Source organism: Pinus tabuliformis, chromosome J (assembly GCF_031772625.1).
Source record: "Pinus tabuliformis cultivar Carrire ecotype Pingquan chromosome J, CPIR1, whole genome shotgun sequence".
NCBI lineage: Eukaryota > Viridiplantae > Streptophyta > Pinopsida > Pinales > Pinaceae > Pinus > Pinus tabuliformis.
Window position 1 is genome coordinate 539,737,843 of NC_142295.1, and position 25,428 is coordinate 539,763,270.

Genomic DNA, 25,428 nt, shown 5'->3' on the forward strand with positions numbered 1-25,428 from the left:
TCAATATTGACCAATTGCAAGAAAAGACATATAAGAGATTGACTGTTTTATTACAAAGAGGAATTCTTCCCCTTTTTCCAAATGAAGGCATGCCATTCTTGCAAAAGAAGCATCTTCCTGTATTGAACAAGGAAAGCCTTGATAATTTGGTCAAATTTTGTCCATTAACGGTGATCAAGTCTAAGATCAACAACATTTCCTTCTTTTGTAAAATACGTTTTACATCGCACTAGTAAACTTAAAATTAAAACCAGACATCCAACATCAGGCTAAAACATGAAATTGCCCCCTCACCAAGCAAGGTTTGCATGCCAAATTTACACTAGCTGGGTGTTCAAGTATATGCCATTTTTGATGTCATAGTTGTTGAAAAGTGTAACTAGGTTCGGTCTTCATAATGACATGTAATTTTGATTTTATGTAAAGAGATGTAAAGAAGAAAAATAAAATATTGTAATGTTTGTATCATGGGTTTCATGAGCAAGAGATTTTATTTTTGAGTCAAGGCTCCCATTGAGAGCCTTTAGGAATTTTGTCATCTAGTCCTAAAAGAATAAAAGAGCCATTGTCATGTAAAGAAGTCATGTTACACATTGTAAAGAATCACACTTGTCTATGAAATGTATCCCTCCAAGACCTTGTCAATAACCCTCTCCAAGTCGGCCTACAACGAAGAGAAGAATCTAGAAGATAAAGTCGGCTTCCATCCAAGAGGTCATGTCGGCCTAAGGGTCATGATCAACCTTGTATATATACCCATACTCAGCCTCATTTGAAAGACATGAATTTGGTTAAGCAAGTTGAGCAAGAAGTGCAAGATAGCCTCCAGAAGAAGTCTTCATATCAACGAAGCAAGAAGGAAGAAGATCAAAGATGTTCCAGTTTCAGTTTTAGGTTATTTTGTCCTCCTATGTGCGAAGAAAGTAGAGCGAAGGTATCTAGAAGAAGTTGAAGTAATTGATGTCTATTGTATGGGTATAAAGCCTCTCTAGATGGAGCTGAAGAAGAATATATTAGGGTTTCGGTGGTAGAGCTACCGGCCTGCAAGAGAAGGTTGAGGACCAAGGCAGTCGAGATCAAGAGGAAGAAGAATAAGCCGAGGACCAGAAAGGTCAAAGAAACCGAGAAGGGAAGGAAGCCGAGAGCTAGACGGAGAAGCGCAGTTCGAGACTCTAGAAGGAAGTCAGGAAAGGGAAGAGGTAAAGCATCAAGGAGGCTAGTGACAAGGATCTTGGGAGGACACTAAAGTCAAGGGTCTTTGTCATGGTCTTGGTATTCGTCAATTGAAGATCTATAAGAAGAATTTCAAATTGGGTTTTCCTCTTAAAGAGTGAGAGGTTTTGGCCCTGGATGACAAGCCTACATACTGTGTCTCTTGTCTTCTATTGTTTATTTGGTAATTATCTTGATAAAAAGAACACATTAATAATATAATGAAGAGAAGGTCATAATCCAAGAAGCAAAAGCATATCACAAGCAATTATTTAAAAGAGAAATCTCCTAATCATCGATGCCCTACATTTCTCAACATGGTATCGGAGCTAAGGTGCTGAAGTCAAGAAGGGGCATTCAAGAAAAAAGACACACGAGAATCAAGCATCAAAGAAGGATCAAAGCAAGTCAAAGAACTCCAAGCAAGAGATCAATATCTTCATCATACCAAAAACCCTAGATCGAAGAAATATACTCTGGAAAAGGGTCTTGAAATCATCGTCAAGAAGGAAGCAGGAAGAAAGACCAAAACTCTAGAAGCACTTCTGGGATCATCACTCATATATCACGAAAGAAGTGGAAGCTCTTCAAAACTAAGGAAGGCTAGATCGAAAGGCAATCTTCTCGTTATTGAAGCAAGGATCTCATTTGGAAGAATATCATCCTAAAGAAGGCAGTCTTCCCTCGTCAAAGTAAGAACCTTCTCAAAAGGATCATTTGAAGCATCAAGTTCGTCATCATCATCAAGTTGAAAATTCTATCTTCACAAGTAAGTACCTTTTTCTTATAATATAATAAAAAAACTTCATGGTTCAAGGAGAACCATAAGCTGCCTGGGATATCAAAATTCCTTGAATGGAAAAGAAGGATAGACATAGTCGTCAAAGTAAATGAAGTCATTAACCTTGTCCATGTAAAGGTCTCCAAGCCATCCAAAGAACAAGCTTTATCTGAATACATGGAAAGGGATCTAAAGGCTCAAAAGATTCTTAAGGAATTTATCAAAGATCCTCTCATTCCCTATGTAGCCGAGTTGAAGACATATAAAGAGATATATGATGAGCTGGTAGAAATTTTCTCTGAGAGTACAATAGAAAAGATCATATCACTTAGATCTAAGCTATATAAATTGAAGGTATCAAAGGATGAAGGGATATCTTCATGCCTTTCAAAAGCATCTCAAATAAAAACTCAATTGCAAGATCTAGGAGAGATGGTATCTGATAAAGAAATGATCTCCATTATTCTAAATGCATTGACTGATGAACAAGGTAACCTCATATCTACTAAGGAAGAGGAAGCTATCCCATTCATCAAATTATGGTCTCTATGCAAGGCAGAAGAAGACAGGTTAAAGAAAGTAAGTGACAAAAGATCAGATGAAAGGGATCAATTAGTGACAAAAAGAAAAGGGAAGTTTGGTAAATTTGGCCCTCAAAAGAAAAAGAAGAACATGGCTAAGGATCAGTGCTATAAATGTCAAGAATATGGGCACTATAGAAGAGATTGTCCTAAAAGGAACAATAAAAAGAGAAATAAGGAAGAAGCCCATATTACCGAAGAAGAAGAGCCTAAGACAAAGAAGCCTAAGAAGAAGTGAAAGAATCTCCTTCATTAAAAAGGTACTCTTCTGTTGTAGATAGGAAGCATTGTAAATAAGATAGGATGCATTATAGTAGAAAATGACATCATGGTAGAAGCATTAGAAGTAAGAGCTCGTGACATATGATGAATGTCTGGAACAAAACCTATGGAAGTCAACTATGTAGGGTATAGCTCTTGGAAACCTCATTGAAAGCTCAAGTGATAGTTATAGAAGTCATCTGGATTATCATACAAAAAGGTAGCATCGGTTGGATAGGATATGAAAAATCCTCAAAGATTCTCTCATGGAATCACCAATTCTCCAATCAAAAGGAAAAGTAAGTGTTTCTTCAAGAATTCCAATCTTGTGGAATTCATAGAATGATGGTATGATAACATGACAGTGAAGTAGATCAAGGGAATGAAATTCCTTCATTCAAAGGAAGCTGTTGCAGGAAGTATGGATGGCCCAGAGGAAAGATGAGGTATGTATGCTCAAATTTAATATTGTGGAAGTCATGTCATATGGTTACAGATAACATGGATCATTGCTCTTAAGAGGCATGATCAAAGAAGGAATCTCCTCCCTCAAAAGAATGCTAGAATGCATGAGTCACATATTTATTAGATGAAATCAACATAATATGTCCTCATATGGAAGTATGAGGTGTTTTGATTACAACTGAGGAACTCTGAAGCTCCTGGGAATGAAATATGTGAAGAAAGGAAGGAAGAGATCATGAAGCTATGCAACTATGGTAAAGGAAGTCAACATCCGAAAGACCAAGAAGATTTGCCTAAGAAATCTCCCGGAAAGATATGAAGACTATGATAAAAGATAGAGACCCTTGACAATACATATCTTTAAATAGATGTGTCAACATGTATGCAGGATGTTGACGCCTACAAGAAGATGTCATGATGAAAAACCATCACAAGGTAATTATGATTTGAGTATTCATTATTTATAAACTAGTATCTGGAAGGGCTTATGCAGAACTACCGAAGGGAAGAGTTATGAATGGCTTCCATGAAGAACCTTGTAGAAGGATGCAAGAACCTTCCAAGAAAAGAAAGTCTGATGAAGGTAGCAGAACATGAAGAAATGCCAGATGAAGACTGATGGATCACTTTACGATAAAATGAATGATGACGACTGATGGATGAAAGTGATGGATGGTCGGTGCCCTATGAAGAAGTCCCCAAAAGATGAAGACTCCACAATAAAGAAGAAATTCATGACATCGAAGAAAGGAGTTCTTGAAACAACTGGTTGCCCCATCATCTCCACCTGAGAAGCTGTTGAAGACCCCCATTTTGAGAGGGCGCTGGGAAAGTTTCTTACCTGGAAGAAACTTGGAAATTCCTGAGCCAAAGGGAGCTTAGGTACATTTCTTGTGTAGGGATGAGTAAAATCCTTTAATGGAATAGATATGTCCTCCAAAATTGAGAGGGAGAGATAGACACATCATTTTGGTCTTCACTTGGGAAGACAGAATGAGAGGATTGGGTAATCAGTTGGCACCCGATACTCTTTGAAGATGAGACAGGGCATCCAATAGAAGAGTAGTCGTAGAGCATCGATATTCTTTGAGGGCTAGGGAGTCCAAGATAAGAATAGTCCTCATGGAACACACCCTGAGTACCCGGGTAGGGTATGTTCCGAGAGAGACAATGATGAGAGTGTCTATAAATCATTGGTCTTGCCAGCATTGAGCTCAAATCTTGTGGAGAGATAGATTTGTTAGTCAAGGCCTTGCAATGTAACAATGTTGGTTGATATGATGCTAAACAAATGGGTTACCAATCTGATTCTTCTTATGAGAAATTCTTCAGATTGAGAATGACCAAGTACCATTATGAATACCTCCCTAGTTAAGAGGGAGTGTTGAAAAGTGTAACTAGGTTCGATCTTCATAATGACATGTAATTGTGATTTTATGTAAAGAGATGTAAAGAAGAAAAATAAAATATTGTAATGCTTGCATCATGGGTTTCATGAGCAAGAGATTTTATTTTTGAGTCAAGGCTCCCATTGAGAGCCTTTAGGAATTTTGTCATCTAGTCATAAAAGAATAAAAGAGTCATTGTCATGTAAAGAAGTCATGTTACACATCGTAAAGAGTCACACTTGTCTATGAAAAGTATTCCTCCAAGACCTTGTCACTAGCACTCTCCAAGTCGGCCTAAACGAGGAGAAGAATCTAGAAGATAAAGTCGGCTTCCATCCAAGAGGTCGTGTCGGCCTAAGGGTCATGATCAACGTTGTATATATATACCCATACTAGACCTCATCTGAAAGACATGAATTCGGTTAAGCAAGTTGAGCAAGAAGTACGAGATAGCCTCTACAAGAAGTCTTCATATCAGCGAAGCAAGAAGGAAGAAGATCGAAGATATTCCAGTTTCGGTTTTGGGTTAGTTTGTCCTCCCATGTGCAAGGAAAGTAGAGCTGAAGGTATCCACAAGAAGTCAAAGTAACTGTTGTGTATTGTATGGGAATAAAGCCTCTCTAGATGGAGCTGAAGAAGAATATATTAGGGTTTCGATGGTAGGGCTACTAGCCTACAAGAGAAGGTCGAGGACCAAGGCAGCCGAGATCAAAAGGAAGAAGAAGAAGTCGAGGACCAGAAATATCAAAGAAGCCGAGAAGGGAAGGAAGTTGAGAGCTAGACAGAGAACAGCAATTTGAGACTCTAGAAGGAAGCTGAGAAAGGGAAGAGGTAAAGCATCAAGGAGGCTAGTGACAAGGGTCTTGGGAGGACACTAAAGTCAAGGGTCTTGGTCATGGTCTTGGTATTCGTCAATTGAAGATCTATAAGAAGAATTTTTAATTGGGTTTTCCTCTCAAAGAGTGAGAGGTTTTGGCCCTGGCTGACAAGCCTACATATTGTGTCTCTTGTCTTCTATTGTTTATTTGGTAATTGTCTTGATGAAAAGTGCACATTAATAATATCACGAAGAGAAGATCATAATCCAAGAAGTAAAAGCATATCACAAGCACTTATCTAAAAGAGAAATCCCCTAATCATCAATGCCCTAGGTTCTCAACAATAGTTGGGGACAGAGAACAGCAAAAAAAAAAGTTCTCACATTACAATATTGATCGAATAAGCCTGTGGATTAAAATTGGCAGTCTTAATTGCCATTATCTCATTCTGAAATTTGCAGTGGTAAAACATATTTTTTCGATTCTGTATAAAGCAATGTCAATACTTCTAATATGCTCAAATAGAAAAGAATTAATGAGGAAACTTAAGCTAGTTCAAATGCTCAAAATATGAAATATATGGTAGCATGGCCATTGCAAATGGACATATATTCAACGAGTACTTACAGTTCCTTTTACTGCAACCTCAAGATCTGCATCATCAAAGATTATACAAGGTGCATTTCCACCAAGCTCCAAGGAGACCTACAAATGTATTTGTCACAAAAAACAGACATGTCTCACATGGGGCATTGTAAATAGAAAGACCTTTCCCCTAAATTGCCAACCTAACTTATGTTGCCAAACCTGTAATACCAATCATTAAACTCCGGTCCAATTACATTTCCATCCATACTCTTAAAAAAAAAGCAAAACTACTTCAAAGCAGGCTGGCATAGAAAATGCAAGACCCAAGCACAGCATCTAGAAGTCTAAGCAATACATCCAGCAGATTTTGAACATCACAACTAATCAAACAGATAAGTGGAATGTTTCAATAATAAAAGCTTGTCAGAAAAAACTCGTGGAAGGGTACATTTGAAAACCATATGATTAACTCAGAATGCCATATGATTAACTCACATGCCTAGAGACTAAAAACTACAGTAACTATAGTCTAAAATCATCCACTGTTCACAATCTTCACCCAAAAAAAAGATGGTCTAGAGCCTAGATTCCTGTTATATTACAGTTCCAGCTACATTTTACGCGGGAAAAACTACTTCCAAGAGTTAGTTTCAAAGCCCTGACATATATAAAAGGATGTAATAGAATGACTCTTATTAGTTTTTGCAAAAGACAAAGGAAGCTCAAACTATGACTTTTTCTCCTAAATATATTTTACCTAACTAGGTGAAACTGAAATCTTGTTCATTTACATGTCTTTCCTGTCCAGTACATCTTGCTAAATGATTTCAAGACAAACTAGCCTCAAGAAAAAAGTAATGGAGATTATCCGATTGGAAGTGAGACCAGCTAATTTTTGCAATGTTGTTTGGTAAAAACTGTGTTGAAAGTTGAAACAGTTTTAACCCCAGATTGCCTATGCAACTGGAGGCCTAAGATCCAGTGAGATTCCATCATGCTGGTAAAACTACAAGTGCATCCAGAGATTCACGATGATTAGAGCTTATTTCAGAGTCAGTCAGTGTCACCAAATTCTGACAACACTGCTATTTTTAGAAATTTGATTTTTCCAAAGAGCCAAAGGTCCAAAGCCCACATGGTTAAGAATCTAGAGATGTTTACATATTCTTGGTCATCGTGACCTCACAATTCCAATGAGACAGTTTCAAATGACATGAAAGCAGTTCCACAACTGTAAGGACTGAGCTGATGTAAAGGTCCATTTCTGAAACTATAAAGGTTTACTACACTGTAAATATTGTAAGGAGTTTTATAGAGCTATCTATTTTACGCAGAGTATGAAACTTTAAGAAAATATCTGTTCTAAATTTATGCAAAACTTCATATGACTAATTATCGATTCAATGATAAGTACTTACTTGGTTTGTTGTGAATGTTTGTTGCAAATGAAAATGTTTCAAAACTCCTCCAGTTTGCTCCCATTTACTAAAAGACCGAAACCACCCAGCGAAACTGAGCAAAACCTCGCTACTCAGTCCAGTAAGCTTCTCAGTTGAAGCAGACTGCTCCCCCATGCCCAGAAACCTCAGAACAACCAGCTCTCTTTCTGTAGGTAACAAAAGTTTATTTCTACCGTATCCCCTTCGTTCTTCCTTCTTCCTCCCAATTCCTGTTCCCAAACTCTTCCTTCTGGTTTATAAACTAATTCTTGGCGGTGGTCGTCCTTCCTCCAGCACCCACCGCTTCATTTCCTCATGAAACCCTTCCCATGTCGTGTCATATACATTTCTTTTTAAAAAGGGTATATAGATTTTTTTTAATTAATTTTCCTTTTTCTGATTTTATTTTAATATAAAAGTTAGACTTATATTAAAATATTTTATCATTAGTTTATTTTTATTATTTTATTAATTAATTAATATAATTTATTTATATAAATTTATTTAATATTACTTTTATAAATAGGTCGTTACATACACCCCCTTCAAAAAACTTCGTCCCAAAGTTAGAGTTTTATCTTATATGAATATTTATGATAGCGATTAGTACATTTTTCTTAGGATTGTGTATTGAGGTTAAATTCTTACTTAATGTAAGAGCACTACAAATTTGGTGTTTTGAATACTTTAGGTTTATAACTTTAATGATCATGTCTTATTTCATTAGATTCCCCAACTATCTACAAAATCATTCTATCCTTCCTAATCTCTTCCGCTCCCATCCTATCCGTCCTTTACTAGAGTATGTCATGGCGTCAGTGATACTGACCTAACCATTTATAAACTCCAAGGATGACAACGTCGGTTATATCGACCTGATCCATAGTAGGCATCTGGCAGTCATCATCACACGTCTAGGGGAGCGTGACTCACACAATCTTCCCGTGACTCCAGGTTTCGGAGGATACACGGTGGGCAACACCACCACCCCTCCCAATAGAATCAGGGTTAATATCCTATCATGGAATCTCTTTGAGCCTTAATTGTGCTGAGGTTTCTGCCATCACGTGGTCGTTTTGGTAACGGATATTATCTGCAATCATAAACACTTGTCCATGTATTTATAAAATATGCATTAACATATTCAAAAAAAAAAAAGCAAATAGCTTATGTATAATTCACACATGTCAACTACAATATAACATACTTTGCCATATTCTATTCATGTCATTAACTTTCATATTAAAATATAATCATTCTTTGATTTCTATCTCATCAATCATATTGATATGCATAAATGAAACAAAATTATAATATCTTAATTCCTAAGTTACCAGGAAATGTGGGTGCAGGGACGGGGACGTCATTTTTGGAAACAGGGTGCGTGGGTTCGTCGGGTAATATAATAATATTAAATTTTAATAATTATATTTTATAAATTATAAATTATAAATTTATAATTAATAATATATATGAAATTTGGATTTGTATATTTTTTCAACTTTAAATTTTAAACAAGAAAACTTTAATGATAATCATTTAAACGTGCATATTACTAATTAATATTTCATATATATATATATAATTAATAATATATATGAAATATATTAAAGTTGAAAAAATATAATTAATAATATATATGAAATTTGAATTTGTATATTTTTTCCAAAGCCATTCTGATAATGCATAAATGGACCTGCTTACCATTTTCATCTGATGGCAATCTGGCACATGCCTTCAGAATAATAGTGCAGATCACCTGGTTTGGATTTATGCCAAACCAAAGCATTCTGCCACAAATTGGAAAGCATCCATGCAACAATTGTGGTCAGCATATCCTACTGTCATTGAGTTCCACGAAACCGCATACCACGCAAGCATCCTATCAAATACAGTTTTGCAGGTCAAACTTGTTCCCTAACTCTATATTGCCATATTAACATTGCAGGCATCATTGTTTTTCTAATCACACTGCTAAAGTGTCCATCCTTTTCCATGCTTCCAATTTCTCTTCCTATGCTTATCTTTCATTTTATTTTCCAAATCCAACAGAATTTCAGACCTTTCTCAATTGTTATGTTACCTATTTGACCCTCAAACACAAGTCCCCAGTGTTAGCTACCATAAAAAAGAGTGAAGATATTAACTATTGTTTTATACAGACAAGCATAACATCTGTTGCTTGAAGCAATTAACTTATTCAATTTAGAGCTGCACCATATTTTCATCCAAAAATGAAACACATGAAATCAATACAAAGTCAATTATACAGCTTGCTGACAAGCGTCTCTTGTCAAGCCAACATATGGAATAATACATTATAGCTATAAACTATAATTCTTGTGTGCATCTCTCTATGTCCATTAATGTCTGTTCTCTCTATGTCCATTAATGTCTGTCTATGTGTATGCATCGATTTGTGTGCATACATCTACATCTTATATGTATTTATGTGAGATTTGAATTTCAACACTTCTCATCATGAGCAAAAATAGAACAAGAGTGTCTCTGAAGATGCCTTTACTGTTATTTATAAGTCATTACCTGAAAGGTCTCTAACTGAAGCCCGATCCCTATTCTGCCCAGACAAGCTCTCTGCAATCATATATCCAAGGAGGTCGACAGTCCACTCACATCTTTTGTTCACTTGAAAAGTTGAATATCTTGATGTAACTTCAACCTAAAAATTTTGAAAATACCCATGCTACTTCAAACTTGTTGTATGGGCTCTTGTCCTTGAGAAATGCCCTAGGGAGATATAGCCTTTGGCATGATACATGAAAACAGTAAACAATCCTCAAACCTCCACTCCCTTTGTAGAGACACCAACAGAATAATATAGCACTTCCAGCTAACTTATTTTACTTAAGCCTCAATATAAATCCCAAAAAAACAGAGTTGAGGAAATAATGAAGTGGATTAAATCACTCAGGACGGTTTCCTGCATGGTGACCTCATTTATGAACTTGGCAGAATAGTGGCAATTACGACATATGCACTTCTTGCTCTTTTGATGAGACTTCAGTGGTCTTTACAACTTGCTGAAAAGCACAAACAAAATATAAGCTTCTTCCTCTTGTAAAACAATGAAGATTCCCACCACTCCTATTGCACATCATGTGATGATCACTACCACCTGCTCCTGTTTCTTATCATGCAACATAAAGTGCACATCAGGTACATCCCCTGCTTCCTTCATCAACCCTGTTAGTCACTGCAATTCTGCATAGATGTCCTCTGTCTGTGGGTGTGATCTATCTCCTACAACAAATGTATGCACTTTGTTCTTAACCTCAATCCAACTATATATTATTAATTATATTTTTAATATAGTTTTTTTATGAAGAACCCAACCCGAAGAACCCAAGAACCCAAGCACCCGAAGAACCCAAGAACCCGTTAAAGGAAAAGAACCCAAATTTTTTTTTTTGAAGAACCCGGTTTTTCATGGAAGAACCCGGTTCTTCTAGGTTCGTCTAGGAAGAACCCATACCCGAATCCGGTACTTGGGTGCGGGAACTCGGGACGGGTTCGAGAACCCCACCCCCGAGTGTGGGTATTCGTGCAACACAATTTAATTCCCATCAGAAGCAAAATTACTCAAATATTTAAACTTTACTTTGATGACTATAATTTAGTAGGATCAATAACATGTTCCGTCTTGGTATCCATGTACTAGAGGAATTAAACAGATATTACGTCATAAAATTTCACGTTTATATATGATCATTTCAAAATGATTCTGAGTCTTTGATTTAAAGTAAAGCAAATATATACAAAACATGGTTTAAAGTTCTTCAAAATTGACACAAGTTGGGGTATTTTTGACATATAATTTTCGTATCTTCCCAAGTAGCTGATCCAAGACTATACCTGTCCCACTGAACCTTAACTTGGTCTACTAGATGATTTCTGAATTGTCGAACTCTACATTCTAGTATACGTAATAATTTGACCGATATGGTTCCTTCGTCCGATACCCGTAGTTCCTTCCATTGAAGGTTATGAGATTGGTCAGCTATGTAATGCCTTAATACAGATATATGAAATACATCATGAACTTTATGCAAGTGAGGTGGCAGTGCAAGACAATAGGCGACAGGTCCAACTCTTTCCATGATTTTAAATGGTCCAATAAATCAAGGTGATAATTTTGTCCCTTTTCCGAATCGGATAGTACTTTTATTAGATTTGATGCGGATGAAAACCTGATCCCCTACTTTATACTTCTTATCAGTTCTGTGAGCATCAGCATAACTCTTTTGTCTACCCTATGATTCCTTTAACCACTATCTAATTTGTTTTACCTGCTCTTCCATTTCTTGGATTAATTCTGGTCCTATTATCACTCGATCTTCTAAGCTGTCCCAACTTAACGGTGTTCTGCAAGGTCTGCCATATAATGCTTCAAATGGAGGCATTCCGATTGAACTGTGGTAACTATTATTGCATGCAAATTCGACTAAGGATAAGTACTTTTCCCATTATGATTGCTGATCCATAACATACATCTTCAACATATCTTCAAATATTTGATTTACCCTTTCTGTTTTCCCATCAGTTTCAGGATGATAAGCTATGCTTAAATTTAATTGAGTTCCTAAGGCTGACTGCATGCAAGTCTAGAATCTTGAAGTGAATCGTGAATCTCTATCTCATATAATCTTCTTAGGTACTCCATGAAATCTGATAATTTCATTTATGAATTCTCGAGCTACGTCAGTAATGTTATAAGTATCTCTTACGGGAATGAAATGGGTGCTTTTCGTTAATTTATCCACTACTACCAAAACTGCATTGTGTCTTTGAGAAGTAAGAGGTAGCCCAGTGATAAAATCCATAGAAATAATCTCCCATTTGATCACAGGAATGTCGTGAAGTTGTAAAAGATTCGCTAGATGACAATGATCTGCTTTTACTTCTTGACATTCCAAACATCTTGCAATGAATTGAACGATATCATGTTTCATGTCTGACCAGAAGAAAAGTTTCTTAGTATTCATATACATTTTCTTTATTCCAGGATGTGCACAATATACTGCTCTGTGAACTTCCTTATGGATAGTGTCTGGAAGATCCTTGTTATCAGGAATATACATCCTCCCATGAAATCCTAAGATTCCATCATCTTCTAATTCATATCCTTCAAACTTAGATTCTTTTGGCTTTTTACTATCAAGACTAGATCTTATCTTTAAATACCAGCTATCCTTTATGAGATGTTCTAGTACTCGCTGCCTTAAGTCTGCTTTGATAGGTATGAGGGAGAATATTCATGGTCTTCTGATTAAAGCATCTGCTATTACATTTTCTTTTCCTTTAATATATGATATTCCAAAGACATATTCACTTAGGAATTCATTCCATCTTTTTTGTCTAGCATTTAAGTCTCTTTGGGTGAACAAATATTGAAGACTTTGATGGTCGCTTTTAAGCGTAAAACTTCACCCTATCAAATAATGTCTCCAAATCTTTAAAGCTAGTACTACAGCGGCTAACTCTAAATCGTGAGTAGCATAGAGTTCTTCATGAGGCTTTAACTTTCTAGAGACATATGCTATTACTCCTCTATTCTGCATTAATACTGCACCTAACCCATGTTTAGATGCATCAGTACATACCAAAAAGCTTTGTCCATATCAGGAACTCTTAAGATTGGTGCACTGGTCAGTAGTCTTTTGAGTTCAGAGAATGCTTTATTACATTCCTTAGTCCATTCATACTTAACATCTTTACACTGAAGGGTTGTAATCGGCTTTGCAATTTTGGAGAATCCTTCCACAAATCTTCGGTAGTAACCGGCTAAACCCATGAAGCTTCGTACTTCATGTGCGTTTTTCGGTATTGGCCATTCCATGATTGCTTTTACCTTCTCAGGGTCTACTAAGATCCCTTCACCTGATATGATATGACCTAAGTAATGAATCTTTTCCTGAAAGAATGAACACTTGGATAATTTTCCATACAACTGATGTTTTTTGAGGCAGGACAACACTATTCGTAAATGATCTTCATGCTCTTTCTCATTTTTGGAATAGATGAGTATATCATTGAAAAAGACTTGTACAAATCGATCAAGATATTTGCGGAAAACATTGTTCATAAGATTCATGAATTATTTGTTAATCCAAATGGTACCACAATAAATTCACAATGCCCAAAGTGTGTCCGGAATGCAGTCTTAGAGCTATTTATTTTAAGCAGAGTATGAAACTTTAAGAAAATTTCTGTTCTAAATTTATGCAAAACTTCATATGACTAATTACTCGATTCAATGATAAGTACTTACTTGGTATGCTGCGAATGTCTGTTGCGGACGACAATGTTTCAGAACTCCTCCAGTTTGCTCCCGTTTACCAAAAGACCGAAACCACCCAACGAAACTAAGCAGAACCTCGCTTCTCAATCCAGTAAGCTTCTCAGTTGAAGCAGACTGTTCCCCCGTGCCTAGAAACCTCAGAACAACCAGCGCTCTTTCCGTAGGTAACTCAAGTTTATTTCTACCGTATCCCCTTCGTTCTTCCTTCTTCCTCCCGATTCTTGTTCCCAAACTCTTCCTAATGTAAGGACTGAGCTGATGTAAAGGTCCATTTCTGAAACTATAAAGGTTTACTAAACTGTAAATATTGTAAGGAGTTTTATAGAGCTATCTATATTAAGCAGAGTATGAAACTTTAAGAAAATTTATGCTCTAAATTTACGCAAAACTTCATATGACTAATTACTCGATTCAATGATAAGTACTTACTTGGTGTGCTGCGAATGTCTGCTGCAGATGAAAATGTTTCAGAACTTCTCCAGTTTGCTCCCATTTACTAAAAGACCGAAACCACCCAGCCAAACTGAGTAAAACCTCACTACTCAGTCCAGTAAGCTTCTCAGTTGAAGCAGACTATTCCCTCGTGCCCAGAAACCTCAGAACAACCAGCTCTCTTTCCGTAGGTAACTCAAGTTTATTTCTACTGTATCCCCTTCATTCTTCCTTCTTCCACCCGATTCTTGTTCCCAAACTCTTCTTTCTGGTTTATAAACTAATTCTTCGCGGTAGTCGTCCTTCCTCCAGCACCCACCGCTTCATTTCCTCATGACACCCTTCCCATTTCGTGTCATATATATCCCTTTTTAAAAAGGGTATATTGATTTTTTTTTTATTAACTTTCATTTTTCTGATTTTATTTTAGTATAAAGGTTAGACTTATATTAAAAGATTTTATCATTAGTTTATTTTTATTATTTTATTAATTGATTAATATAATTTATTTAATATTACTTTTATAAATAGGTCGTTTAGAAAACTTCGTCTGGAAGTTAGAGTTTTATCTTATATGAATATTTATGATAGAGATTAATACATTTTTTTTAGGATTGTGTATTGAGGTTAAATTCTTAGTTAATGTAAGGGCACTACAAATTTGGTGTTTTGAATACTTTAGGTTTGCAACTTTAATGATCATGTTCTATTTCATTAGGTTCCCCAACTATTTACAAAATCATTCTATCCTTCCTAATCTCTTCCGCTCCCATCCTATCCGTCCCCTACTGGAGTATGTCATGGCATCAATTATACTTGCCTAACAATTTACAAACTCCAAGGATGACACCGTCGGTTATATCGACCTGATCCCTAATAGGCATCTGGCAGTCATCATCATACGTTTAGGGGAGCGTGACTCGCACAGTCCTCCCTGTTATGCTCCTATACCAATAGGTATCATATTTCATGATTGACTTGATGAGCTATGTAATATTTTCATGCCTTTACTTGTTGCAAAGGTTTTCCATATTAGTAAAAAATCAAAAATTTTAAAAAATGTAAAGAAGGTATAACCCTAAAAGAAAAATCAAAGGGTGAAAAGAAATAAAATGGTCAAAAAAAGTAAAGGAAAATGAACCCCACCAAAAGAAAGACCAAGGAAAGTGTGCAAGTCTAAATGCCACTACTTTTTACTCTTATATAATAAATAAATTGTGTGCAACTTGTAACTTATGCCACAATTGGTAAACAGTCAAATAGTTCAAACTTGGCTAGTTCATATTTTTAATTTTATGTTTTAGAGATAGAGAATAAAATCTGACCAAACTATCTAATCTTGGCAGATAAGTAGATAGGTAGAGTGAATAAAAGGAGCTCAACAGTTTAATCGAGCCCTTGGATGTAATAAGGTTAGACTTAGATAGAGTTCTATATATAAAAGAAAAGGTGTGATAAGGGTTTGCCAGTCCAAGTGCACCCTAATAAAGAAGAAAAAATGTCAGGCTAAAGTAGGTAGGGTAGGTAGATGGTGTTGCAGAATTACTTATGATGGATAATGTCTATAAATGTGTTAATTTTCACTTTTATCACAAGTATAAGGCAGACATTTCACTTGATGGAGTTCAAGCAAAACAAGGTCAAATAATTAACTTCCCTTCACATTTTTCCCTAAAGATTTCACTAATTCCCCCTAAAGGATTAAGATCTTTGAAAATTAAAGGGGCTTAGAGCATTTCTCTGACTTCTGGAGAGACCGGACCTTTGGCCCAATAATCTAAAAGCCTAAAGTACTTAAAAACCATCATTCATTCATTCTCATAAGTCTTTTCTTAAGTAAAATCCCATTTTACTTAGAAAAATTACACAATATTACATAAATCCCCTTTTCGCTTTAGCCTAAGTTGAATATACTCTCTAATGTTTTACTTAGCGCTTATTCTCATTTTATGTTATATTAACTTTTAACACATATTATGTAACTCCCGAATAAAGTTCCACCATTTCCCGTATTATTTAATTATATATTAAATCCCCAAATCATTATATACTCCACCCCAGTTAATTATAACCATCAACAAAGTTAAAAAGGGATTAATGGATTAACCTGAGATTCATTAATAACCTAATCTCCCCGCTCCGCAAAAAGGGATTAATTAACCCTCCTAGTTAATTAAGAACCTCCCCGCCATTCACAATCACCCCGATATGATTTATTAACCTATTAATTAAATCGGGTCTGTCGCAGTTAAAATCCCGCCGTACCCCGCTCCCATCCACCGTTAGATCTCGTCCTTATCATCTGACGGTCGGTATCAATATCGCGCCTACACCCCTGTGGTGATCGCGCTTTAAAATCTCGTCGCAGTTAAAATCCTGCCATACCCCGCTCCCATCCACCGTTAGATCTCGTCCTTATCATCTGACGGTCGGTATCAATATCACGCCCCCGTGGTGATCGGGTGGTTTTCCTCCCGTACCTCCGCCACGCGTCGTGCAATCAATGTAATCGTTGTCCCCCGGCTGAAAACCACCCACCTCCAAAAGCGGTGCGATCACATACTGCTTACCGCCCTCCATAAATGACAAAACGTCATTTCCCTGCGTACGTCACCCGCCCGATAATCCAAAAACCCCCGCCAACCTAGATTTTGCGAATAAAACCAATGAAATGTCATTTTCAATGTTTTATACGACAAACTATGTTCCCATGCAAAGCGACGTCCCAGTCAACTGCTGAAGCTTTTCAACCGCCACCTGGTCAGAAAATTTGCAGCGACGCCGTCCAGAACCTGTTATCCATCCTGCCATTGCACTATTCACTTCCCCAATACAGGTATTTACCCATTTCCACCGAAACCCTACAAGTTTTGGTTTTATACTGAATATTCCACAGAAAAGACCAATTTCACTATACATTCAGTCTTTGTTTCACTATATAGGTTCCCAAACCTGCTGTTTTCACTATTTTTCACGAAAACCCAAATTCCATTTCTAAATCCACAAGAACCAAAGATGGAAACTCCTATAGCTTGAATGTTGTACCCATGAACGCTCCTCACAAAGATTTAGATTATCTGCCTCTGGCCGATAAATATTTTCAAATAAGAGACTTATCTGGTAATGAAAACCACCTTAAAATCTTTTGCCAAGCCAGAGACAGCTATCTGAATGGCTTTGACATCTTAGGACTATGGGAATCCAACCTTCCCATGTACTTCCTCCCTTTAGTCCATGTTTTCCCAGATATCATTCATCACTGTTGTGCCAATTATGACCCTAACCAAAGAGCAGTCATGTCCCCAAGTCAAACAGTCATTTTTCCCATAACTGCTCAGTCCATCAATGAAATGCTGCAATTCCACTCCAGTCACGCTCTCACTCCCCTTTCTATGGGATACTTACTTGAAAGAGCTCCCCAATTGTCTCAATCAGAACTAACTCGCATCTGTCAGATGTTCATGGACCCTAAACATCAGCCTAAAGGCCCACCTCCTTATCTGCAGGTTTTCTTTACAGATACAGGAAAAATTATTATTGATATGATAGCCTCAATCATGGGATTCAACTCCGGAGAGTATGTTGATGAGATAACCTTAGTGTTGTTGTCAATTTTTACTCCTGGACAGCCCCCTACTATTAATTATGATTATGCCTCTTATATTACCAACAAAATTCATGACCAATTCCTAACACTGGACAATGAAAGAGTCTTTAAATACACTACTTTCATTTATCATCTTCTATTGTATTATCAGTCAGACAACTTCCCTTTCCCTATCAAGAAACTTGACACCAAAGGCAATCCAAGGTCTGTCATTTTTTGGAGTCCCATTTTCCATAATTCCATTGAGACCCCTTACACCTACAATGAGTTCATTGACCTATTTGTCCATCCAGCAACCACTTTATTGACAGGAGTTTCCCCTCCTAGGATAAATGGTGATATGAAGAAAATCCTCCAGCTCTCCAAGCAGTACAGGATAGGTGACTGGTACCTATATAAGAATCACACAGAAATCAGGATTTATGGGTGTGAACTCTGCCCTTTTAAGCTACCAAAGTATGTTCCAATGAGACTCTTTACATTGGAATATTTCAGGCAAATGATAAATGCAAACCTAGTCCATTTTTGTAATGCCAAGAAGAAAGCTCAGCTTAGAATCAAGAACCAGCTAGGCCCTTTTGTCTGCAACACTAGAGAAACATGGAAAGAAGCAGAAATTTTTTTAGAAAAGCATCTTAAGTTACAAAAAAGTTTTGGGTGGAAACCATATGATCCCAACAGCTTTATATGTGATAGAAGAATGAAGAACAAGTTGTCCCCATATATTCACCATAGAATTCCAGAAATTGAAAAATATGTAAATATGGATGAATGGAGGGAAGGTACCCTAGTAGAGCATGATAGGGAACAAGTCAATTTTGAGAAAGTTATGAGAGATCTTGAGAAAACACTTGACTTGGATTCTTTTGGGCAGGTACCATTTAAGTTATCTCAAACATCAGAAGTTGGTGCCTCCAGTGCTGGAACCTCTTAGCAACCTTCACAGGAAACAAGTATACCAGCTACAGGGTCATCCAAGGGCAAGGAATTAGAGACCAGCTTTCAACACACTGAACAGCCTACAATGTCCAAGCAGCCTGAAACTTCCAGAGAACAGGCTCAAATACAGACTCCTCCCACTCAGACCAATATGGGAGAGCCTCTAGTTCTGCAAACTCCTCTAAATGAGGAAAGAAACAAAAAGAGAGATAGGGAAAAAACTACCCCTACCAGTGAACCATCAGGACAGCCTGGAACAAAGAGACAGAGATTAAATCCCCTTTCAGAGGAGGAATTTGCTGAAGAAAATACAGATAGTCAGAAGGAAAGAGAGTGGAAAGCCAGCAAACTTTCCCAACAGAGGGAACATCCACTAGCTCTCAAAGGCAGGAGCTAGAAAGGCAGAAAAGTGTAGAGATATCTTCTTTCAAGCCACTAGGGACTGATGCCTCAGATATCAAGAAAACATTCACAGAAATAAAAGCCAAGAATGATCCATTAAGGCTGCAGGTTTATAGCCAATATTTGAAGATGGCTCCTACAAATCAACAGAGATTGACGTCGGCCTATGACATCAAAGAAGGCAAGATCATAATGAGCTATTTCAAGCCCAAGGTGCAGCAGCCTAGATCAGCAGCAGATTATCTCAGAACAAATTTTGAAGTCATGGCAAAGGATATTCATCCTTTGGATCAAATTGAGTTGCATAAGCAAACGGGAGAAATGATTTACTCAACCTTCACTGGCAACGCAATGATGGCCCACAGGTTACAGAATTCTTTGGACAACACTACGGCTCAACTACACTTGGAAAAGGCCTCCTCTTAGGCCAAAGATAATAGAATAAAAACCTTAGAAGAAATAATTATTGGATTGGGCCATGATCCCAAAGTTGCAAAGGCTACAGAAGCATTGATCAAAAAGAAAGATGAAGATATTGTTGTCCTAAGGAAGCAACTAAAACTGCCACCTTAAGACATCCACAGACTAATGAGGTTATAAAGCAAAAATCTGAAGAAGAGTTGATGGATTTACTCTTAAAGCTCAATGAACGACTGAATGACACTGAACAAGCACTTGAAAAAGCATTGAAGGATAAGCAGGGAGAGTCGACCTCCCAGACTCCCAATGTGATATCAGTAGTATCAACAGCAATCCCATCAACTCTAGGAGCAACATTGGCACCAAGTATTCCACCAGTCACAGTAGAGGTAGTTACAGGTACAGCAACAACAGGAACAGCAGGGGTAGCACAGGGCAGTCCTGCTAATTTAAGCACAGAAGAGCTAATAAAATCAATGGAGGTCCTGAAACTATAAGTTTCAGAACTAAATAAGGTAAAAGAGCAACATGTCAAAATGGAACAAAGCTATGATCTCTCAAAGATAAATGTTGCAGAAAAGACAAGAGAGATTAAAATGTTAGAAAACAAAGTAAAATCATTAGAGAAAGATCTTACATTTGACAAGCCTCTAGCAGAAATCAAGAGAATGCTTTGGGCCAACATCACTCAATCCATAAATGATGTTTGGCCATCCATCCAAGTGATTTTTGAGCAGATTGATCTTGTGAAGGCAGCCCAAGAAGAAGTCCAAAGGACAAGAGCAGAATTAGGAAAAATGCCTGAGGAAGCCAACAGGCTCATACATTTTTTGAATACTAGAAATAAAGAACAGCTGGAAGAGTTAGGCATTAATGACAGGACAGAAACCATTTTGGAAATCAAAAGGGTATTAACCAAGAAAACTTTGATGCAGAATTTAGAAAGAAGATGTCATGACATGTAGGCAGAGATTAATGCTTTTATGGAGAAGTTTAATATTTTGCAAGGTAAAGGGCTACCCAGTCCTTTAGTGATTAATGACAGATTAATGAGGCATAAAGATTATGTGGAAAAATTGAATAAGTATGCAGGGAACCAAGTAGGTTCATCAACAAGTGCATCAGAGATAAAAGCATTGCCTACTGGTAGAGTGCTCTACAACAACTTAGAGAAATTATTCTATGTCGAGCACGAACTAAAGAACTTGTTCCCAATTCAGCCTACATTTTTCAGGTATACAGAAACAGATGAAACCCCTCAAAAAGCTTCAGAAAACCAAAATACCACAGCGAAAATGGTGGGAAGAAATGCTTGAAATTTTGTAATTTATTCTAGGAAAAAGGTAAATTTTGATTTTTACTACAGTCAATGAAGGTAAAGAGGATGAAAAGAGATCAACAAATAAAGAGTATCAGATACAGGTAAAGTGTGTCAGTAGAAAGGTCAAAACAAAGCAGCCAACACATAATTACACCAAGGACAGCAAGAGGCCAAATCATAGGGCCTAACTCCAGCACATTCTCGAAAATAGGGATAGCAAACCATTCGGTTGCCTTATCTGTCATCTACGAGGTCTTCTAGCCCTATTTTCTTGAAGGATATGATTAGTCACCCCATTTTATATCTCACTTCGTTATGAGATATTTCATTGTAAAAAATTTTGTATAAATACTCCCACAATTGGAGTATTGAGGGTGGATTCTTAGACATTGCTGTAATATTGACTATTTTGGAATAAAGTGTTGTTGGACCAACTTTTGTATGGCTTGCTGGATAAAGAATTGAAGCAAAGGACTTTCCACATATTTCTTGAATCAAACACCGGATCAATAAGTCCTCTATACTTTATGTTTTAGAGTTTTCCTTGTATATTATATCATCTATGTTTCATATCTAAATGATAAACGAAAAAGAGTAATTCAGAATATGTTTGATTGCACTATGTTTTCAATTGTTATTATTCTCCATGTTTTCTTCTGAATTAGGATAAACAGTGAAATCCTAATTGCTCCTGTTTTCTAGTTCATTCATTTTGATTATTTATTAAAGAATATTTAACTGCTCTTTAGTAGTAATCATTCAAGTTCCCTCTTTACATAGGCTGAAGGATTCTTAACTGCCCTTCACTCATTTTAAACCCATTTCACCTATTCCAAGTTGTTATTCGTTCCCTGTTTGACCATCTTGCCCTGTGAAACCATCTTTTGTTAAGAAACCAAATCCAGTTAAGCCATATTCCTTGACTCCATTAGCCCAATGGCCTAAACTACTCAATTTTACCCCTCTACTATTGAATCTCACCACCCAAATTCAAACAATACTCCTAAACTTCATAGCTAGCCTAATATCTTTCAAAACCAAACTAAATCATAAAGAGAGAGCCCTCTCTGAGTAAATATTGGCTAGATTTTGTACTTAAAAATTGGTTTGTGGTTACCTCAGACCCCTTTCCTCTTCCCAACAACTTCAAGGAAAATCTGAGTGATAACACTCCCATGACTCCAGGTTTCCGAGGATACACAGTGGGCAGCACCTCCACCCCTCCCAATAGAATCAGGGTTAATACCCTATCATGGAATCTCTTTGAACCTTAATTGTTCTGAGGTTTCTGTCATCACACGGTCATTTTGGTAGCGGATATTATCTGCAATCATAAACACTTGTCCATGCATTTATAAAATATGCATTAACATTCAAAAAAAACAAGTAGCTTATGTATAATTCACACATGTCAACTACAGTATAACATACTTTGCCATATTCTATTCATGTCATTAACTTTCATATTAAAATGTAATCATTCTTTGATTTCTATCTCATCAATCATATTGATATGCATAAATGAAACAAAATTATAATATCTTAATTCCCATCAGAAGCAAAATTACTCATATATTTAAACTTTACTTTGACAACTATAATTTAGTAGGATCAATAACATGTTCCGTCTTGGTATCCATGTACTAACAGAATTAAACAGATATTATGTCATAAAATTTCATGTTTACATATGATCATTTCAAAATGATTCGTCTTTGATTTAAAGTAAAGAAAATATATACAAAACATGGTTTAAAGTTCTTCGAAATTGACACAAGTTGGGGTATTTTTGACATATAATTTTTGTATCTTCCCAAGTAGCTAACCTAAGACTATACTTGTCCCACTGGACCTTAACTTGGTCTACTAGACGATTTCTAAGTTGTCGAACTCTACATTCTAGTATACGTAATGGTTCGACCGATATGGTTCCTTCGTCTGATACCTGTAGTTCCTTCCATTGAAGGATATGAGATTGGTCAGCTATGTAATGCTTTAATACAGATACATAAAATACATTATGAACTTTATGCAAGTGAAGTGGCAGTGCAAGACGATAGGCGACAGGTCCAACTCTTTCCATGACTTTAAATGGTCCAATAAATCGGGGTGATAATTTTGTCCATTTTCCGAATCGGATAGTACTTTTATTCGGTTTGATGCGGATGAAAACCTGATCCCCTACTTCATACTTCTTATCAGTTCTGTGAGCATCAACATAACTCTTTTGTCTATCCTGTGCTTCCTTTAACCGTTGTCTAATTTGTTTTACCTACTTTTCCATTTCTTGGATTAATTCTGGTCCTATTATCACTCGATCTTCTAACCTGTCCCAACTTAACGATGTTCTGCAAGGTCTGCCGTATAATACTTCAAATGGAGGCATTCCGATTGAACTGTGGTAACTATTATTGTATGCAAATTCGACTAAGGATAAGTACTTTTCCCATTGTGATTGCTGATCCATAACATACATCCTCAACATATCTTCAAGTATTTGATTTACCCTTTTTGTTTGCCTATCAGTTTCAGGATGATAAGCCATGCTTAAATTTAATTGAGTTCCTAAGGCTGACTGCATGCAAGTCCAAAATCTTGAAGTGAATCGAAAATCTCTATCTGATATAATCTTCTTAAGTACTCCATGAAATCTTATAATTTCATTTATGAACACTCGAGCTACGTTAGTAACATTATAAGTATCTCTTATGAGAATGAAATGGACACTGTTCGTTAATTTATCCACTACTACCAAAATGGCATTGTGTCTTTAAGAAGTAAGAGGTAGCCCAGTGATAAAATCCATAGTAATAATCTCCCATTTGGTCATAGAAATGTCGTGAGGTTGTAAAAGACCCGTTGGATGACAATGATTTGCTTTTACTTATTGACATTCCAAACATCTTGCAATGAATTAAACGATAACACGTTTCATGCCCGACCAGAAGAAAAGTTTCTTGGTATCCATATACATTTTCTTTACTCCAGCATATGCACAATATACTGCTCTGTGAGCTTCCTTAAGGATAGTGTCTCTAAGATCCTTATTATTAGGAATATACATCCTCCTATGAAATCGTAAGATTCCATCATCTTCTAGTTCATATCCTTCAAACTTAGATTCTTTTGGCTTTTTACTCGCTGCCTTAAGTCTACTTTGATAGGTATGAGGGAGAATATCCGTGGTCTTCTGCTTAAAGCATCTGCTACTACATTTTCTTTTTCTTTAATATATAATATTCCAAAGTCATATTCACTTAGGAATTCATTCCATCGTCTACTTTAAGGAAAACATTGTTCAGAAGATTCGTGAATACTACTAGTGCATTTGTTAATCCAAATGGTACTACAGTAAATTCATAATGCCCAAAGCGTGTCCGGAATGCAGTCTTACAAATATTGCTTTCAGAAATCCTTAGCTGATGATAGCCTGATCAAAGATTAATTTTTGAAAAGACAACAGCTCCTTTCATTTGATCGTAAAAATCATCAATTCGAGGCATAGGATATCGATTATTTATCGTAGTTCGATTCAAGTCTCGATAATCTATGCGTAATCTTAAGGATCCATCTTTCTTCTTAACAAAAATTACAGGAGTACCCCAAGGTGATATACTGGGTCAAATATGTCCTATATCCAATAGTTCCTTCAATTGAATTTGTAATTCTTGAAATTCTGGAGCTGTCATTTTATAAGGTGTTTTAGGGATTGGTTGAGTACCAGATTTCAATTCTATTGTGAGATCTAGCTCTCTTACAAGGGGTAATCCTGGTAATTCCTTTGGAAATACATCCGAAAATCCGGTTAACACCGGATATTGTTCCAAGGATGGTCCTTTTTTTTTACTTAGTTCTTGAATTACATATGTCTGACAACCTTTTCTTAAGTAATGCTTCATTTTCATTGCTGATATGTAGCGTAAAGATATTTTTCTCTTGATTCTTTGAATTTGAATCATTTCTCCTTCATCATTTATACCTAGAATTCTTTTTTCATAACAGTCTACCCAAGCTTGATGAGCTTCTAGCCAATCCATACCTATGACAAGATCATAAGTTCCTAAGGCTGTGACATAAACTTTCAATTTAGTCGAACAGACCCCTAGGTCAAATTTGCATTGATCCACGCTTAAGTCTACGGATTGGGGTTCTCCTGAGGCCATTTCTACCTGTTTGAAATCATTGTCTGCGAGCTGCCAACCCACATTTGTTTAATGCATATGACGAAATGAAACTATCTGTGGCACCAATATCAAATAAGATTTTGAGTTTTATACCATTAATAATACCTGAAGATTCCACTACTGTGGATTGATGTGCTGCTTGATCGTTGTTGACTAATGCATGAATTCTATGATCACTTTGGGTATTTGGTATTGGTTCCTTTCCAGTCCTATGCAATATACCTGATGAAGCTTCTGGACAATCACGTTGAAAATGCGGTCCTCCACATCC

General features: G+C 36.6%; 1 protein-coding gene across 1 annotated transcript in view; it reads right to left on the minus strand.

Moving 5' to 3' along the window:
• Positions 1–25,428, minus strand: part of ALDH5F1 (aldehyde dehydrogenase 5F1) — a 369,083-nt gene that overhangs the window by 125,065 nt on the left and 218,590 nt on the right. Inside the window, exon 11 of the mRNA XM_089380687.1 lies at positions 6,134–6,211. Within this exon, the coding sequence (XP_089236813.1) occupies positions 6,134–6,211 (78 nt within the window). The remainder of the gene's footprint in view (positions 1–6,133; positions 6,212–25,428) is intronic.